This window comes from Hyalella azteca, unplaced genomic scaffold (assembly GCF_000764305.2).
Source record: "Hyalella azteca isolate HAZT.00-mixed unplaced genomic scaffold, Hazt_2.0.2 contig8712, whole genome shotgun sequence".
In the NCBI taxonomy this organism is placed as follows: Eukaryota; Metazoa; Arthropoda; class Malacostraca; order Amphipoda; family Hyalellidae; genus Hyalella; species Hyalella azteca.
Window position 1 is genome coordinate 192763 of NW_025938798.1, and position 20396 is coordinate 213158.

General features: G+C 39.9%; 3 protein-coding genes across 3 annotated transcripts; 2 read left to right on the top strand and 1 right to left on the bottom strand.

Moving 5' to 3' along the window:
- The first annotated feature begins 4175 nt into the window (after window positions 1-4175).
- Window positions 4176-5416, top strand: LOC108678263 (cuticle protein 19). Its single transcript, XM_018166634.2, has 2 exons — window positions 4176-4202; window positions 4910-5416. The coding sequence occupies exons 1-2, from the start codon at window positions 4188-4190 to the stop codon at window positions 5336-5338; spliced, it is 444 nt and encodes a 147-aa protein (XP_018022123.1). The 5' UTR covers window positions 4176-4187; the 3' UTR covers window positions 5339-5416.
- Window positions 5417-8467: 3051 nt separating this feature from the next.
- LOC108678260 (cuticle protein 19-like) lies at window positions 8468-10649 on the top strand. Its single transcript, XM_018166631.2, has 2 exons — window positions 8468-8495; window positions 10095-10649. Exons 1-2 carry the CDS (start codon window positions 8481-8483, stop codon window positions 10530-10532), a joined length of 453 nt encoding a protein of 150 aa, XP_018022120.1. The 5' UTR covers window positions 8468-8480; the 3' UTR covers window positions 10533-10649.
- A 1009-nt stretch (window positions 10650-11658) lies between these two features.
- On the bottom strand, window positions 11659-13571 carry LOC108678264. The gene is made up of 2 exons (XM_018166635.2): window positions 13440-13571; window positions 11659-12742 (listed from the first exon to the last, which is right to left on the bottom strand). The coding sequence occupies exons 1-2, from the start codon at window positions 13452-13454 to the stop codon at window positions 12044-12046; spliced, it is 714 nt and encodes a 237-aa protein (XP_018022124.1). The 5' UTR covers window positions 13455-13571; the 3' UTR covers window positions 11659-12043.
- Between the last annotated feature and the right edge of the window lie 6825 nt (window positions 13572-20396).

Consider the following 20396-nt stretch of genomic DNA (forward strand, 5'->3'; position numbering starts at 1 on the left):
ACATTTAGCAATGTAAATTGCCACTGTACCGTGTACTTTGGAGTACTACTGTAATGTAAATTACACACACCTCTTCACGCAGTCCCTGTTCACTCAAACTGTATAACAACAATATAATGCACACAATAACTTTACACAGTAACTGCACACGGCAAATTAGTCCGATTATTATACGTGACATCTTTGTTGATATGACATCGTCAACTGAGGCAAGATATGAGCACATCATGGGACAAGCAATCCACAATAAATTTTTGCGACGAAAGTAAATACAAATTTGTAAAGATAAATGCAACATCACTTATCAATTCAGAATTTAATCTTAGCTCGTACTCTGCTTTGTGATAACAGTTTGTATTTTTCTCATCAAACTTTGAAAAAATCTTTTAACGAAGACCTACAATTGGTGAAGTTCAGGGCCGTATTATAGGAGCCTACTGGCACGGTTGCGTTTGGTATAGGAGGATTCTGGCACGGTTGCGTTTGGTATAGGAGGATTCTGGCACGGTTGCGTTTGGTATAGGAGGATTCTGGCACGGTTGCGTAGATGTTCGTAAAACTTACGACCTTCTTAATAACGATGTTCGTAAAACTTACGACCTTCTTAATTATTCGTGGCCACCGCGCAGCGGCCCCGCCATGCCGGCACGGAACGCTCGGCGACACGTTTAAACTGCCGTTACTAGAGCTCACCTAGGAACTAGTCATATGTCCTATAAGAACTATTGGTCTAGGCGCAATTAATCAAACAGTAATTAATCTAAGAGTAGTTAATCTAAAAGCACAACATAATCTCCAAACAAATAATCTTTGAGTAACCCAAAGAAGAATAATCTAGCTAATACTTTATAATATAAGATCACTTGCCATAGTAGTGAAGAATTCGGGTTAGAATTCGAAGAGAAAATACTTGGAGGCACAGTACTATAGGTGCAAAGAGTAAACTTTTCAAAACTAATTTTGGAAAAGAATTTTTGAAGTAAATACGTTCAAAGTTAATACTATAGATAAAAATTCCTGTTGCGGCAAATACTGGAAGGATAAATATTTTGATGACAAATAATAATTACGTACAATCTCATCAATCATATACTGTAAAAAGAGATCAGATGTTAAGAGCCTATCGGCGAATATTTTATGAATAAATATCTCATAAGAGACATTTATTCATGAGATACTAGTGATGACAAAGTCCTGTGCACCCTACAGACCGCACTAGTTTAGACCAGCTATAGTATCACTACAACATGGGCATTGAAATCACCTACACAGAAAGAAGTAAGTTTTTTCTTCATTACACTCATCGTCCGAGGTATCTGTAGTATCCAGTTACTCCAGCATCAAGAAGTGCCCTCTTAACTCCAGATTTAGATTTTCTGGAATAATTTCGTCGTCTCATGTCGAAATTTGAGCTGGAGACTCAGAGTTATTTATATATACTTATTATTTATATAATATTATTTATATAAATAATAAGTATATATATTTATAATAATAATTAAAAATTTATAAAATTTTGAGTGTCGAAATTTGAGCTGGAGACACAGAGTTATTTAAATTAAATACTTCACATTAGCCGCAGGTTGGGTGATGCCGGTTCAGCTCGGGTGAATGTGCTCTCTATACCGGCAACACGAACAGCGGCGAGAGCACACAACATTAACTTCGAGCCATAAAAGACAATAACAAGTTTGACCCATATCAGACAACATTCATTTTGACCCATATCAGACAACATTCATTTTGACCCATATCAGACAACATTCATTTTGACCCATATCAGACAGCATTCATTTTGATCCATAAAAAACAATATTAACTTCGACTCATTTTAGACAGTATTAACTTCCACTCATCTGAGACAATATTAGCTTTAACCCATCATGGATAATATTAACTTCAACCCATATTAGAGAATATTAATTTTGACCCATAAAAAACAATATTTACTTCGACCCATACCAGACAACATTAACTTGGACCAAAATTACACAATATTAACTTCGATCGTACTAGACAATATTTACTTCGACCCATTTCAGACTATATTAACTTCCACTCACCTTAGACAATTTTAGCTTTGACCCATATTAGAGAATATTAACTTCAACCCCAGCCAGACAATATTAACTTGGACCAAAATTCAACAGCATTAACTTCGGCCCATATTACTGACCAAATGAGGCCGGCCTGTGTGTAGGAACAAGTGCTACTTATTACCAACACATAAGGGGTTAAGTGCAGCCTGAGGGCAGAGACAGCGCGGCATTCCTACGAGGGTTGGCGGGGCCCCCGCTTTCTGAGGTCAGGTTTACGCAACCTGAACTTGAAGCTACCACACGCCCAGGCCGATCTGAGGGCATTTTTTGCGCTGGTCGAACTAAGGAAAGCGCAGTCGATCGATTTAGTCATGCCTCTTGAAATGATTCGAGTTTGGCGCGTGCATATTCGTATACTTTTCCGACCTTGCGATCTGATTATGGTTCTAGTTCATTGCGTGCACATTTGCATAGTATTTATTATTGACCATGATTTTGCACACTGTCGTCTAATATAATTTTTTCCTTTTGGTGCGAATATTTTAAGAGCTACACTGTATGACCTACATCGTAGTAACTATATTGTTGAAATTAAATTAAATGAATTACGCTGCAAGAACTACGCTGTAGGAAACATACAATTAGAGCTAAACTGTGGCAGCTACACTGTAGAAGCTACACTGTTGAAGCTACATTGTCACAGCTACACTGTACAAGCTACACTGCAGCAGCTACACTGCAGCAGCTCCACTGTAAGAAGCTACACTGTAGCAGCTACACTGTAGCAGCTACACTGTAGCAGCTACACTGTAAGAAGCTACACTGTAGCAGCTACACTGTAGCAGCTACACTGTAGCAGCTACACTGTAGCAGCTACACTGCAGCAGCTCCACTGTAGAAGCTACACTGTGGGAGCTACATGCCTGTCTAAGCTACACTGGGGGAGCTGCAAATAAAGTTGTAGCTAAAACTCGTTCAATTAATGTCAGATCAACTTAGGTATCTCAAACGTTAGAACGATGATGGCATCTATACCTAGAATGTTAAGTTCTAAGTAGGGTTAAATAGTTTACAAAAGTGTACTGTATATTATAGAAACTGTAGTATCCTAATAGTGTAACGTAGATCTTAGATGGAACCAAGGCCCGTTTTATTCCTAGTAAATTGAAAATTACGTTTGGGGTAAAATTTCGTTTAATTAACATTCAAACTTCAACGCTAGCTGAATTTGTACCTTGGAAGTTTTAAGATAATAAAAACTACAACGTGAGGTTAGGCTCAAGTTCAACTTAGTTTCCGTCGACGCCCTGTCAAATTTCTATCGAAGAAGTTAAGCAAGATGGGCAAAAAATTTCCAAAAATGGCGGTGAAACTGCGACGTCGTAAGTCACCGCGCCCACCGCAACTGCTACCCGCGTGGCCTCCATGGCGAATGTTCCTCGTGGCGAACACACGTTATCACCACATTCACTCCACGTTATCACCACATCCATATCACCATAGCACCGCATTCACACCACCATTGAACCACATTCACACCACCATGCACCTATTTACACCACTATAGCACCCTATTCACACCACAATAGCACCACATTCACACCACCATAGCACCACATTCACACCACAATAGCCCCACATTCACACTCCGTTATCACCACATTCACTCCACGTTATCACCACATCCATACCACCATAGCACCACATTCACACCACCATAACCCCACATTTACACCACCATAGCACCCTATTCACACCACAATAGCACCACATTCACCCCACTCTCTCATCACCCTGCAATCCTCTTGAAGATAATCCCTTACGCTTCTCGTCTTCAAATCTCGAGGCAACGACAACACAAGCAACAAATAAGGTATCAAGAGTGAAGTTAAATGCGTCTCGTCTTAGTGTACTCTATTTGCTTTAGAAAGTTGCGCTCAAAAGGATGCACAAAAAAATGTTAAACTTAACCTTGGATAATTGACACCTTCTATACCCCAAAAAGATGATCCAAATAATGGGAGTAAAGCGAGCAGAAGGGTGAGGGAAGGAGTGAGGGTAGGGGGGTGAGGGATGGTGTGTGAGCAATTGTATATAAGGGGTGAGGGCAAAGAGAGGGCATCAGTTACTGCTGAACAACAATACGACATGGCTGCCTTCAAGGTATGTGAGGCCATTATTATTAAGTATTAGGCACCAAAGGTGTACTAACTTGTATGCTAATCTACTGTTGTACTATGCAATCTACTAACATTTTCCTATGCATCTCATTTATCTAATATGCTTAATTGAATCAGATCCAGTTTTTCTATTCGAAGGCTTCATCGTCCTCAAATTAGTTTCTAAATTAAGAGGATGCGCATATTACGCTACCCGCATACATCTACACGTTGAAGTGCAATGCAAATTTAAATTTTAATATAAAATTTCCGTGGTTGAATCCTCCCCTCTCCACCTATATCATTTAATAGAACGAAATAAAGCCAGCGCACAGCATATTAGTTGTGAAGGTATAACATTATTATTATTTGTTTGTAAGTTTTAACTAGTTAAAATTGCAAATGAAGCCAGCTTTTCCACTCAATCGATTTCTTTTACACTATTATTGTTCTCATAAAAACTTATAGATTCCTTCATCTTTCTGCCGTCACCATAAATTGTTACTTCATTTTTTTTTCAATCACTGAATTACTAATTGACCATTTTCAGATAGCGAATACTAAATTATCATCATTATATACTTCCCAAGAAATTAAAATTTGCAAATAACATTTTCATGAGTAAACTAAAATTTATTTTCTTGCACTTCAAATGTTCATATAGTCATATTTTGGTATCATTTCTTCTATATTTCTATCCCCCCTCGTCAGATCGCCCTGGTCCTCGCCCTCGCGGTGGCTTGCGCTCTCGCCGACGAGCGCCCGCGCTACACAGCCCCAGCCCCTCGCCCCTCCTACGAAGCCCCTCGTCCCTCATACTCCGCCCCTCGTCCTGCCGAGCGCTCGGAGGAGGAATACGACGAAGCCAAGTACGAGCTCGAGTGGAAGGTTGACGAGGACGGCAACAACTTTGGCCAGTCAGAGTCTCGTGACGGTGATGAGACGAAGGGTTCGTACGTCGTCGACCTTCCCGACGGTCGCCGCCAGACCGTGACGTACTCCGTCGACGGTGACTCAGGGTTCGTCGCCGAAGTGTCCTACGAAGGAGAGGCTCAGTACCCCGAGGAGGAGTCCGAGGAGCAGAGGTACGAGGCCCCGCGACCAACCTACCAGGCACCTCGTTCCGCTTACGACAACTAAAATACCAACCAACGCGGACCAGAAATAACGAACCCCAATCCTGATGTAATTTATTCCCATCAATAAAGCTCAACTCATTACTGACTTTCACTTACTCATCCCGAATACAATTTCGCTACAAAGTTGGAAGATTCGAGGCTGAAGATTAGTCCAATTCAATTTCAAATAATCGCTAAGATCGTCTTCACCAATATATTGGCTTTTAGATACACTTCAGTTCAGGGCAGCATGCTACAGATATGACATGTTTCCTAAAGTACGGGTATCAAATAAGTTATAGCCTGGGGCACGTTGTAACCTAAGCTTTCGAAGAAGTTTGAAATTCAGTCAACCCCGTGTCCGCTGACCAGCTGGGGTATGCATACAGCTCATTATGCGCCAAGGATGCAACATACACAAAAATCACTATTATGCCCTTAAAAACAGTAGCACCAACGACGGTTAATTCGTCACTATATAGATAAAGAATTAGTGCGCCGGCATATTCCAGCAGTGGCTCAACAGACTGGAATACTCAGCGTAACAAATTATATTTGTACGGAGCCAAGAAGAAATGCAGGAAGATAACAAGAGGTGCACTGAATCATGTAGATTTGCATTTACTAATACCAGTAGGTAAATGACGCTAGAACGAGTAGGTAATTAAAGTTGCATGGTATAAAGTATATTTACTGGATTTAAATAGAAGTGGAACTCGAAGATATATAGTAAGAAGAGAAATAATGAGAGGTTCCGGGTGGGAATCGGGCTGCACGGATTTTTTTCCCAGAAAACAAGCAACAATTAAGGTACCGAATCAAGGAAAATGAAAATAATTAGCGACGAAATATTCGAGCGGCACTTCGGCAACTCCAAATTCAGTTCTACTTCTGTACCGCTCCTATCTCACTCCTAATTCGGTGACGCTCATAACGCACTTATTCGAGCGGCACTTCGGCAACTCCAAATTCAGTTCTACTTCTGTACCGCTCCTATCTCACTCCTAATTCGGTGACGCTCATAACGCACTCCTAATTCAGTGACGCTCATAACGCACTCCTAATTCAGTGACGCTCATAACGCACTCCTAATTCAGTGACGCTCATAACGCACTCCTAATTCGGTGACGCTCAAAACGCACTCCTAATTCGGTGACGTTATTAACTCACTTTTTGTCCGGTAACGCTCCTATCTCACTCCTAATTCGGTGACGCTCATAACGCACTCCTAATTCAGTGACGCTCATAACGCACTCCTAATTCGGTGACGCTCATAACGCACTCCTAATTCTTTGTCGCTATTAACTCACTTTTTGTCCGGTAACGCTCCTAACTCAACAATATAATTAGTTCAAACTATTCAGCCACAGCAGCCGTCCAAATCGTATCAAACAACATTTTGTGCGTAATTTGCTAAACTTCAAGCAAAAAATCATGGCAAGAAAACTTACTACATTTACATTGAAAACATTACAGCGACAAGCTCGATCACCAGTCCCAAATTAATGATACAGAATTTAATTATCAACCATCAAGTAGCAAAAATGTGAAGCAATTGTGACACTCGACTTATAGAAGCATGAATCCAAAATAATCTGGAAATACGTAAAATGATTAGCAATGCAGCATTACTTAACTGTTTTTAAGAACATTTTATTTAAGAATTTCGTGGACTGTATTTACAATTTCGAGCTTTAGTGATTCCATATGATTCCAAGTCTATTCCATATGTTACCGATGATTAATAATAGTGATGGGCAGAAACGCGTCCGGATTTCAATGAAATTACTTCTAAATGTTACTTTATTAGACAGGTGTTGTCACTTCATTAGACAGGTGTTGTCACTTTATTAGACAGGTGTTGTGACTTTATTAGACAGGTGAATTAGACAGGTGTTGTCACTTTATTTGACAGGTGTTGTCACTTCATTAGACATGTGTTGTCACTTCATTAGACAGGTGTTTTCATTTTATTAGACAGGTTTTGCCGTGCGTTAGGATAACAATGCATGGTTCGTCGTCCAAATAATCTAATTGAAAAAAAGTTCCCAGTTGAGGAATCTAAATGATACATCGCTATCGATATCATTAGATGAACAATAATGCGTGCATATAATTAATGATAAGCATTAATGCGTGCATATAATTAGTGATAAGCATTAATGCGTGCATATAATTAGTGATAAGCATTAATGCGTGCATATAATTAGTGATAAGCATTAATGCTGTCTCTTATACACATCTAGATGTGTATAAGAGACAGAGCTCAGACTGATTCTGTGATTTTTCCGCGGACCAAAAAATTGACTATTGAAAATAAGTGAACGTNTTTATGTGCGGATCTCATTAATGATAAGCCTTTAAGTGCGGATCTCATTAATGATAAGCATTTATGTGCGGATTTCATTATTAATAAGCGTTTATATGAGAATTTGTATAGTAATAATCCTGTAATAAATGTTATTTATCCCATGAGGACAAGTCGACTTAAATAGGCAGAAGAATCTATTGGTTTCCTTTCATAAACAATGCAGCTTAGTAAAGATATTTAAATAATATATTCTAATCTATATGCATTTAAAGGATGTCAAGGCCCTGTGAAGACAGGCCGCCCCAACGCGTGTGCGATTCTAACTCTCATTTTTCTGCAGATATATAGAAATGATCCTTTAAATCTATTTAACTTCTGATGAAAATTTAGAGTTTTCTCTACCATTCTATACCTAATTTTTCTCGGAGAGTTTATATGATATGTTTAATGGTAGTCTGTCTATTATATTCATTACGATCGTTGGATTAAATATTTTTGAAGTAGATATATATAGGAAATATGAATTTGAAAGTGAAGGGACTTTAACTTCGGCATTAAATTAAAAAAAAAACAAATGTCTTAAGCGATATAATAGCACGCTTGAAACATGTCGAAAGTTCACGCTCCGCTTTTACCTAAGGAAGTTGTGGTAAAGCCTAGGAGTACAAAATAAAAAGGAAGGCCTATGAAACTTATTTGAGTCAGCCTTGAGAGCTGGACTACACCCAACAAGGGGGAGGTAGAGGGGGTTGAGGAAACTGTGGGGGCGTGGGGGTTGAGGCCAGTAAGGAAAGAGTATATAAAGGGTGAGGGCAAAGCGAGGGCATCAGTAACTACTGAACAGCAATACGACATGGCTGCCTTCAAGGTACGTGGATCGTCTAAACTACCAAGCCACCTTAATATCTACCACTGAATAAAATTATTTTTTAGACACGTACAATTTTTTCACTCAGCTTAATCGTACCTTCTTAATGAGGTATAATCTCATGTACCTATACTACCCTCTCGACACACAATATTTTAACAGTACCTGTACCCTACCCCCTTAATGAGGTATAATCTCAGTACCTATACTACCCTCTCGACACACAATATTTTATCAGTACCTGTACCCTCGCCATATGATTATTTTATCTAATGATAGCAGGTTAACGAGGCGTTGCACGGCATAGATAATCTCTAAACTTTAAAACACCATGAAATACCATTACCCACATATTTTCATTCAGAATCCGGTCATTCCGAATACTATCATACGGGAAATCTTCCCCAATTCCGTGTTCATTTCATAATTTCGAGATTATCGAATGTTATCTTTCATCATTGAATCTGATTTCAATTTCACAATTCCTCTTCTCTTCTCAGTTTTAAAATGCCAAACTATTTTCAAATTAAGCATAACATTTCAGGTCCAGGTAATATCACGACACGATAAATATTCTGGATAGTCGCCCCAACAGCCCCTATATATTTGCAATAGGCTTCAACCACTAACACAGATACAAACAAGTTTGACAATTATTAAATAGATCATCACGGCATCCACAAAGATCCATAGCTTGTAGGCTGATAACCGATGCATGCTCTATAGCTTCAACTTCAAATTGATAAATCTTGATGTCAGCTTTTGATTGATACATAACGGACTCACGCAATGTATCGAAATGGCTAGGCATTAGCTCCAGACTAATGGAGCTAATCAGATGGATCAATTAATGGTTGTCACTCACTGCAGACCTCTCGAGTACGATACCTTGCACGATACCATTATGAAAAAATGGATAATAATTGAAAACCGTTCGGCTAGAATTAGCGCCCAGCAAAATTTAAACGTTCAATCGAAATGTACATTCTGTGGAATCAAGTACGTCGTAAGAGTAAGGGTATGTACACATAATTGTTTATAATATGTATCCGTCAATATAACATGAATAGTGACGGTTAACACTCTTATTAATTATCAGTATAGAACCATATATTGAAAGCTTACATTTTGTAGGACGCCAGATTTGTTTGGTAGGTTGGTATCATCGAACGTCTATCATATTGAATTTTATTTAAAATATTATCTAATGACATAGGAAATTCTTTTACTAAATCGTTGCCCAACTACCGACTCATTTTTGGTCACTGTCTCATTCAAATATGCCTCAATTCCATCCAAATTCATTTCGAAATGTTCTCACGATAGATTAGCAAAATATAAAGTTAAGAGTTTAGCGCATTCCTCAGAAGCCGGACACTCGCCTCTCTACTTGCTCCGAATTTCATTCCCGACTTTCATCAATTTTTATGACAACCTTGACACTTGAGCCATTCGACACTCCCAGACACTTTCACAAGCGCTCCTCACTAGCACTCTTCATTAGTGCTCTTCACCAGCACTCTTCACAAGCACTATCCACTGGCGTCTTTCACTAGCGCTCTTTACTTCCTTTTAACTTCGAACTTAACCCCTCGCCAGATCGCCCTTGTGCTCGCCCTCGCGGTGGCTTGCGCTCTCGCCGACGAGCGCCCGCGCTACACAGCCCCAGCCCCTCGCCCCTCCTACGAAGCCCCTCGTCCCTCATACTCCGCCCCTCGTCCTGCCGAGCGCTCGGAGGAGGAATACGACGAAGCCAAGTACGAGTTCGAGTGGAAGGTTGACGAGGACGGCAACAACTTTGGCCAGTCAGAGTCTCGTGACGGTGATGAGACGAAGGGTTCGTACGTCGTCGACCTTCCCGACGGTCGCCGCCAGACCGTGACGTACTCCGTCGACGGTGACTCAGGGTTCGTCGCCGAAGTGTCCTACGAAGGAGAGGCTCAGTACCAGGAGGAGTCTGAGGAGCAGAGGTACGAGGCCCCTCGTCCAGCTTACGAAGCACCTCGTCCTTCATACCAGGCACCTCGTCGCGGGTAGTGGAACTAATGTAACATACAATGTCTACCAGAACCTGACTACCAGCCTACTTGTACATAAACAACAGTACCTCTGAGCCCTATGTAATTTATTGTCTTTCATAAACTGCAACGCATACCTTGTGTTCATTTGCATCCTTTAATACTAACCAACCGATCGCAACTGCATTTTTGAAAGAAACGCTGGTAAATGTAATGAAGATAATAATAATATCTTCACAGATAATGATAATTCAAAATAACTGCTCACTATTAGATCCTTTATGGGGACGGGGGTTTCCAAACTTTTTTCACCAAGGGCCAAGAGCAAGCCGACGTAAGGCAATCGCCATGAATGGGAGAGTTCAAATTATGATAGTTGGTAACGAACTTTGAGAAGCCCAAATGAATTAAAGCAATGTTTCAATTTGCGAGTTAAAGAATGATTCAACTTAATAATAATCCATTTCAAGTCCTGAGAGAGGTAAGCCTGCGGCACGAAATGCGTGAGATTTAGGAACTATTAAACAGAGTAGAATTTTGCAGTTCGTGTTATTGAAATCTGGTTTCAAACGTCAGACACGATGGTTCAGTAGCTTTAATTTTCAACAAAAAAGAAATTTCAATTTAAAACGCTCCAGCATTGATTAATTATCTTTACGAAATATTCGTTCAAATTTGCTCAGTTCTATGGATTGAACTCCCCCATTGGTTAGGCCAAAGGAACTATCTTATAAGAAAGTGGGAAAAAAATCCGATTCGATAGAGAATGCGCAATGCAGTTAGATCAAGAACATTTAATTTATTGACCTAAAGCTGATTGATAATTAAATAAGTTATGTATAGGTAAATCTGTAAAATTAATTGACCAATCCTTTCAATTGAAAACGGAACGGTCAATGAAGCTTCATCATTGTATAATTGGAACAATTGCGAGTAATTGTAAATGTATGATATAATTACAGCCTATGTATTTAATTAATGTTAGGGAATTTAAAAATTGGAAGATTGAGATGCATTGACCTTGTAACTCCGGTAATTGTATAAACTTTATTTACTTGCCAATAGCCATTACCTGGCTCAGTTATTATGACGGCCGTCGTCAGTTAAATGACTATCCCTTAGGATATAAAAATTCATAATGCAGGAATAATTTATTATCATAAATAAAAGTTTGACGGAAGAAAAGACAAGTCAGTGTTGACGGTTCAAACCACATGAACTGGAGGCAAGATCCTGGTCATCAGACTTAAACTTGGCCTAACATGCATGAAAAGGGATGGATTTGGACCTAAACCGATGGATTCCTAAAAGGACCTGGGGCTACCATTGGGCTTTGAGTAACTCTGGATTTTTTAATGGGACCAAAAATTTAGTAAAAATGGCTTCCTAACTTTATCATAGTTTTGCCAGAGAAATCAAGCGAAACCTTGACATAATTTGGTATTACACTATATGTCACCGGATGGCAAGGGATTATAAGTTGATATATGTAGTGGTAGGAGGGAAATAATTTAGCTTCAAGTTATGTGGTCAGAAGTTGAAGTTGTCTTCCAGCGACTCGTGGGAGTGATGGGTGACAGGCTGGGAGAAACGGGTGACGGGCTGGGAGTGACGGATGACGGGCTGGGAGTGACGGGTGACAGGCTGGGAGTGACGAGCGACGGGCTGGGGCTGCCTCACAGCTGGCTCATAGTGGACCTTTGCAACGTAGCCAGACGGGCCGTCAACGTAGTACGTTACCACCTGGCGACGTCCGTCCGGCAGTTGGAACGAATATGAGCCTCGCGTTACGTCACCGTGACGGTTTTCCTGACGAGCGACGTGGTTATCTTCGACACTCACGTCCCAGCTCAAGTCGTACTTAACGTCTTCGTCTTCATACGACGAAAACACGTCATCATCATCGTCCAGTGACGGCTGGAAGCGTGACGGTAACGGTGACGACTGAAGCTGGAAGCGCGACGTGCTTCTGGTCTGTGCACTGTTCGGCAGACCGGCGACGAGGTTACGCTCGTCACTGTCGTCCCTCTGGACGACAAATCCCTCCCGGGGTCTGGGGAAGGTTGGGGCAGGGACGGTTGAGATAGGGACGGTTGAGACAGGGACGGTTGGGTCAGAGACGGTTGAGACAGGGAGGAGGATCGAAGGGGACGAACGGACGCGAGAAGGGGGCAATAAGGAGGGTCGATCAGCAAACACGCCAGTGACCACCGCCGCCAACACCAAAACCTGGGCAACCACGACATCATGTTGTATGCTTGTAATTTGGCCTACATCTTAGCAGTAGTAATCTTATATAATGTGCCTTAGTAGTAATCTTATATCAGTCGGAGATTCGCCCCAGGCACATTATCTAAGCTAATAATCTGAGGAACCAAGTGTCACTCACAACAGATACGCGCATGATTCAAGTGTCTTATGAACGGAAGCGAGTTAATGAATGACGTATATTTTAAAAGATTTGAACTCATAAATCATGAATAGTACGACTGCTAATAAGGTAATGAATGAGGTGAAGCTTCAACAGAGAAGATCTTGAATAAAGCTCTGCTCGAGACCAAAGGGCCTGGCCCATGCATTACGGGCAGTTTGGTTTTATTGTAAGTCCAGCGTATAGTGAGTCAATTCTATGAAACATGTGTAGTATAATGTTACAAAAATCCTGAATAAAGTACAATGTTAAAGAATTGCTGTTCACAGATCTGTAAACAACGTCTTCAAATGAAGCGTCGTTTACAGACTGCGGATAAGTCTGCGAATACAACAAAGTTTTCATCGAATAACTTTTTTCAATATTGTGATTTTAGCTCTCATATCAATATATGTATGTAGGTGAAGCACTTCAAAACAATGAATGAATTCAATACGTACTAAATTATCATCCTACGGAGGCGACACGTTCTAACCCTTGTTCATTATTTCTTACCTCAAACTTAATCATCCTGCAAAGTCTCAAGGTTGAGTACCAGGATATATCATTAAGTTCTCAAAATATGTCGTCCCAAAGTGTAGATTTTCGTAAATGTCCACTCACTATACAATATACCACGACGACTTTTCAGTGCGCAGTGGTGTTCGGAGTATCACAGTGCTTGCAGTTGGCACCCACACTCCCTTATATTCACCCGACTTAGTTTCCTCCTTAACTGTTTCGCCTTACGCAAGGTGGGCCTAGCCCTTGCCTTGCCCTTTTTGTTCAAGCAATAAACGGACATCCTAGCCATTACCGGACGCAACACTGTTCCGGACGAGTCATGGCGTCGTTCCGATCTGTTACGATGCGTGACGTGATGACGATGCCCTGAGATTGCGGAGCCTTTGAATGCTTCCGCAATGTCCGAACCTTGTCTTTGCTTAAGTAGGACCTCTAATTGTTCGACAATAATTATTATCATTATTTATCTCTGCATCAAGTGTCTACTAAATTTATCAGGTGCATCAGGTGCAAATTTGCAACCTGTACCCCTCCACCCGTAAATAAATAAGATAAATCTTACCATCTAAGCAGAACCCTGTTACAGTGTTCAGGCATAATGTAATTAGGATCTCACGCTGCTTCAAACTTCAGTTCCTGCCTACTAACTTGGGCTCAGTTAACATCGCAAATTGGACCGAAATTATAGTTAATCTGAATATTATGAATCTAATATTACCAGCTTCTGTAACCACAAGTTTGATCAAACACGTGGCCACACGTGACCACACGTGACCACACGTGACCACACGTGAACACACGTGACCACACGTGTCCGCAAGTGACCACACGTGACCACACGTGACCACACGTGACCACACGTGACCACACGTGACCACACGTGACAAAAATCTCTAACATTCTTGAAAATCACGAACATCACTCAAAAATCTCTAACATTCCTAAAAAGGCACGAGCATTCTTAAAAAATGACAAACATTCTTCAAAATCCCGAGCATTCTTGAAAAATTTCGAACATTCTTAAAAAGTGACGAACATTCTTCAAAAATGACGAGCATTCCTCAAAAATTTCGATGAATATTCTTCACAATACCTGTGATTAATGTCGACTTTAACAAGAGGTTGATCTACAACCTGCCAGCACTTTTGATTGAAATTCCTGCAATAATAAAGGAAAATATTAACTCATCACCAGAAAATCTAAGTTAATTATCTAAGCAGTCTAATGAAAAATAGCAACATTATTATGATGCACAGATTTCACCATTTGATCGTAGTACATCATTAGAAAAATAACCGTGTGCTTTTCATAACAAATCCGACTTTTAGAATAATGCAATTAGATCCCAGTTATAGGTAAAATCTTTGTCCATGTTGACGATGAGGTCAACGTCGATGACTCCTAATTACATCATCAAATTATAAGTTATTGAGTATCTAATTCGAGGTTGAATATAATATAATCATTTTTTCTGTAAGGCGACTTCAACGCTTTCTAAGTAGTGATCCTGATTCCTAACAAAAAATCTTGTTGGAACCATTAGCTCGGGGCGGTGGTTGTTCCGTTGATTCTTAATGTTATTTATAAAGGTGCATTTTTTTAATCAGCATCTATTAGGTGATCACATGCAACGAAATTCTTAATGAATAACGATTCTGCGTTATAACAGATATATAACGTTATATATAACATTATATTACGTTTTATATAATACTGGGCAGGGTGGCCCAGTGGTTAAAGTTCAGAGTACCAAGATTGGCGCAGAGAGGCGCGGGTTCGATCTCAGCTCTGTGCGCCAGTTTCTGGTCAGAATCGGCGAGGAGGCCGGGCGGTATGGAAAGATCGGGTTCCAAAGGCCGGATCCCTTGTGAATCAAGTCACGAAAAATTCAAGAATCGGCAACAGGCCATGGGCCTATTTCTTCAGTGCCGACACTTCTATTCAATTCTATTCTATTCTATTCTATTCTATTCTATTCTATTCTATCCTATTCGATTCTAATTGTCAGCGGAGATCGAATAGGTAGTTTTTAGAGATGTTAGCGCTCTCCGTTTTCTTCGAGAAGAAATTATAGAAGATGACTACAAGAGCATAAACTTTCTTATTTTGATAAGTTCTCATCAATCCATATTATTAATTAACCATCTAATTCTGAGATATGCAAGAGAAAAAAAAAAACGTACAAAATTCAAAGTTTTAATCCATCATATACCCATAGAAATTTCAAACGCTGTCAGCAATGCAAGGCATTATAACATTCAATTGAAAAATTACAGAGATGGATGGTATCAATTTAATGGTTAGGAATGCCAGAGCCAGAGTTATGACCCATTCATGGCAAATGAATGGGCCAGATTGTCCGAATAATGGCACACTTTCTAACCAACAGCTCGAGCAGAGAGCGAATCTAGAACTGAGACACTTTTTTACTGGGGAAAGTGTGTCAGAATGACACACACAGGCAACGAGCACACGGTACTTGCACAAAGTCTTACACATTTTTCTGAGAGCGCAGAGCATCGAAATCATTCCCAGGTTAAAGGAGTGCGTAGACCAAGGTTAAAATCATCGGAAATACCATTAAAGATAATGCCAGTAAAAAATAATCACTAAATTAAATCTCTATATAAAAGCATGTTTAAAATTGATTTAAATTAAGAAACTTCCGTTAGATAAAGGAGGATTGTCCACTAGGTGTCATAGGCGATCGAAGTCTAGTCGATTTATGTAAGTAGTTCCTTTATTTGGATGACTAACCTGATTGGATAAACTAATTTTTTTTAGTTGTAAATCATGATCTCAACATTTAAGCACGGTTTATGTCTTTCTATGTGTTTATGTTCAAAATAAATAATTTTACACATCTTGCTTACCACTTTCGCAATGCTACTTAATGCGCAATTATTTTCATTGCTGTAATATGTTGGTTTCACAGTAATTGATTCTAATATGAAAATTCGTAAAACCCGTGCATTGAAAATGCTTCACAACGATAACCGTTTACAATACAGATAATCATCATAGATCATGGATCATTGATGAATGCCCGGTGGTTAAAGTTCAGAGATTGGCGCAGAGAGGCGCGGGTTCGATCCCAGCTCTGTGCGCCAGTTTCTGGTCAGAATCGGCGAGGAGGCCGGGCGGAGCAGAATTGTAGCAGTGAGTTGCGAGTTCGAGACCGCAAAATGTTGCTAATGTTCTGCGATGTTAAGAATCGACGACAGGGCTACGGCCTAATAAACGCTGAAACAGCTATTATTATTATTATTTAATAGAACATCATGTCGTCCTCGAATATGAAGAAAACGTCGTCTAAAAACATAGTTAATAGAAAGCATCATAGATAAAATAAATAATAAATTAATCGTCAATAAGGGACTAAATTATATATCATTAATAAAATCTTTCAATAAAGTGAACATAATTAGAGAAATCATCATACTAAAAGTTAAACTTTCATCCTTTATAATTGTGAGTGATATATCTCGAGCTATTTTGCATCTTGTGACGATTTCTATCGCATATATTTGCAACATTCCATTTACAACCATCTGAAGACACTACTTTTCTTAGCTTAAAGTACATATGTCATTTCATTTTCTTTAGATGATTTATTCAGTTTAACTAAAATATTCATTATATAGAACGGACGCCTAAAAACGATCACATGGACATGACCGTTGTTTGCTCGGAAGACTAAAAACAGTTTTTGACATAGACATGAACTGAAATAAAATAGGCAGGAGCGAGAACATTATTAGGTTATACAGTAAACTGAAGAAAAGTAGGGTCTAAAAATATTATGAAAAGAAAATTTCGTTAACTAAATTAATCATTTAAAAGTATGAAATGAAATACTTTAAGCTATGAACAGAGGTAATATATCAAATGCCCTAACAAATTTTGGAGACGGTGGTGACCCTGCTTTAGGTGCCGCCCTGGGCTCGTGGAGAACGTAAATCAGCTTCTCTATGTCCACTTCGGCTCAGGGTATGAATGACAGCCTCTGGGAAGCTTGCTAGCCCGGTATGATTGGACTCGGCCAACCCTTGTTGCACTCTAAATTTTGTTAGGGTATAAAGTCGGAAAAGAGATTCTGACCAGAAACTGATTTCGATCCGATGGCCAAGCAGACCCAGAATAACTTGGCGCCGAGTGTAGTGACTATTCGGCCAAAGCATAGGCGGCCTTCGAATTTGAATAGGGTGGTTGAGAATTGAAGTAGTGGAAACGGTGAATGGAAAGAACCGAAAAATTAAGGAGATAAAAAGGAATGAACTGATATATAAGAATTAGAAATTTCTGAGAATTGTGAATTTCAGAAAATTGTACATTTCTGAGGATTGTATATTATTTCAATCATGTGTGGGATAATTGTAGTTGGATGGTGAGCAAAAATCAATGGCCATTAAGGACAAACTGAATACAAACCCACGAATACAATTTTGGGTAAAAACGTAACTTTCTAAAACAAAATGAACAAAGTGCCCAACAAGAAGCTCATACCTCACACGAAATGGAAAAAGAAAGGATTTAATTTGCTCATTGTCTCAGATCACGAACTCACAAACGCGAATTGACATTAAAAGAAGAAATTAAACAAAATGAGGACACATATATGGGAAGCGCGGCGACAGAGGGAGAAGTGCGTTACACGGCGACAGAGGGAGCAACGCGTTACACGGCGACAGAGGGAGCAACGCGCTACACGGCGACAGAGGGAGCAACGCGCTACACGGCGACAGAAACTGAGGGAAAAGCGCGCTATGCGTACAATATAATACATGTACAACATCAAAACTGTAAAAATTGTAATCATCGCAATCAAAATTGCAATCAAAACTGCTTTCATCGTGAGCTCTACAACGCATTCGTGAGAATGTAAATCCAAATCCAGAAAAATGGATCATTGGTGTTGAGGTTACGAGGGAAGATGAGTAAATTGATGAACAGGGCGAGGGAAGGAAGAGTGCGACGAGGGCACAAAGACCAGTGCTGTGATAGGTCCGTTTTTTCCTCGCAAGTACCCTCCCCTCATCTTCTCGCACCCTCTCCTCCTATTTCTCACCACATGGCATTAAGATGAACAAAGGAACGCGTTAAGGTCACACCCGACACGTCGCTATCACGTTAACGACACGACTACAACGAAATAACGACGTCACAACAATAACACTAATAACTACTGTCATGGTGCTTCTTACTCTCTGGCCTTGTAGACGTGATGAGGTGATTGAGTGACATGCTTCCTTGAAGATCACCGTGAGATCTACAGCGAGATCTGGGACCAGGGTGATCTTGGTGGTATATTGAGTTGAGGTGTGAAGTGGGGAACCATGGGGAACTGGAGGATAAAATTGAAATGGAGGGCTACAATTAAATAGTGGTGCAAAGTGGAACTGGGTGACAAAAGTGAAATGGAGGGTCACAATTAAACAGTCCATGGAGCAAAGTGAAACTGGAGGAACATAATTGAAACGGAGGGGCACAATTAAATAGTGGAGCAAAGTGGAACTGGAGGACAAAATTTAAATGGAGGGGCACAATTAAACAGTCCATGGAGTAAAGTGAAACCGGAGGAACATAATTGAAATGGAGGGGCACAATTAAACAGTGGAGCGAAGTGGAACTGGAGGACAAAATTGAAATGGAGGGCCACAATTAAATAGTGGTGAAAATGGAACTGGAGGAACATAATTGAAATGGAGGGGCACAATTAAATAGTGAAGCAAAATGGAACTGAAGGACAAAATTGAAATGGAGGGCCACTATTAAATAGTGGAGCAAAGTGGAACTGTAAGTCAAAATTAAAATGAAGGAGCACAATTAAACAGTGGAGCATAATTAATGGGAATGGAGGACATAAACCAACAATATCGAAGAGGAACGAGTTACCAGTTGAAGCAAGCAGCAATGAAATAACAAAATAGAACTGAAAATAACTGCGAAAGTATTTTATTTGTTGGTACCATGTTGAATAGCGCCGGAATATAAGAAAATTTCATATTTTTTACAGATATTAGCAGTGTGCACCATGCAGTAGAAACGTTACATTAATTAATACGTTATCTCGATTAACACGTGCAGGTTATACGTTATACAAGTTTCTACGAAATACGATTATTATATGTAACGCTATACATCGTAAACTGCAGGTGATAATTTCCTCTACTCAATAGCGGAACGTTCAAGAACAAAAAAAAATTGAACCAAGGAACGTTCTTTAACAAAGAACTAAGATGAAAGGATAATTAATGATGAATTTCTTTAACACCGTTTAAGCGACTTATAAATCGCTCATTCACTCGAAAAATGTTCAATATAAAAGCATAACTTATTAAGGAGAACTAATGAACAGAACAGATTACTGCACCCGTTGATGAGTTATATTAGGCTATACGGAAAATTTATTATTTAAATAAGTTGTATCAATTAAGACGTTGCACCTGTTGATGCGTTACATGAGATAATTCGTTGTACAATTTTGTACATTAAATGAGTTTAATAAAGTGCATGAGTTTACACATAACACTCAATTGGAGCGTTCTGTTAGTTAATATTTTACGATACTACATAAGTTATTTTCAAATAGTTTTTTGTTTGTGCATCACCTTGCCTTGTATTTAGTTGACACGGAGCCCGCCTTGTAAATTCCCCACCTCCCACCCGTGACCCCGGAAGGACGGGGTCTGTGAAGGGCGGTTGCTTGAGTACCGTCTCCCCCTCCTCCCCAACGCGTTTGGAGGGAAATCCTCACCCCCACCCCTGCATTTATTACTGAGGATTGGTGAACCCCAATCCACTCCCCCAATCATGACAATATATATAAGAAGCGTATTTAAGGGACAAGGTATTACCACCCCACTGCATCCCCTAGTACCCAGATTTATATAGGGCGGAGGTCAACCCCCCCCCTTGTTCCCCCGCGCTGCCACGTATATAAGGCA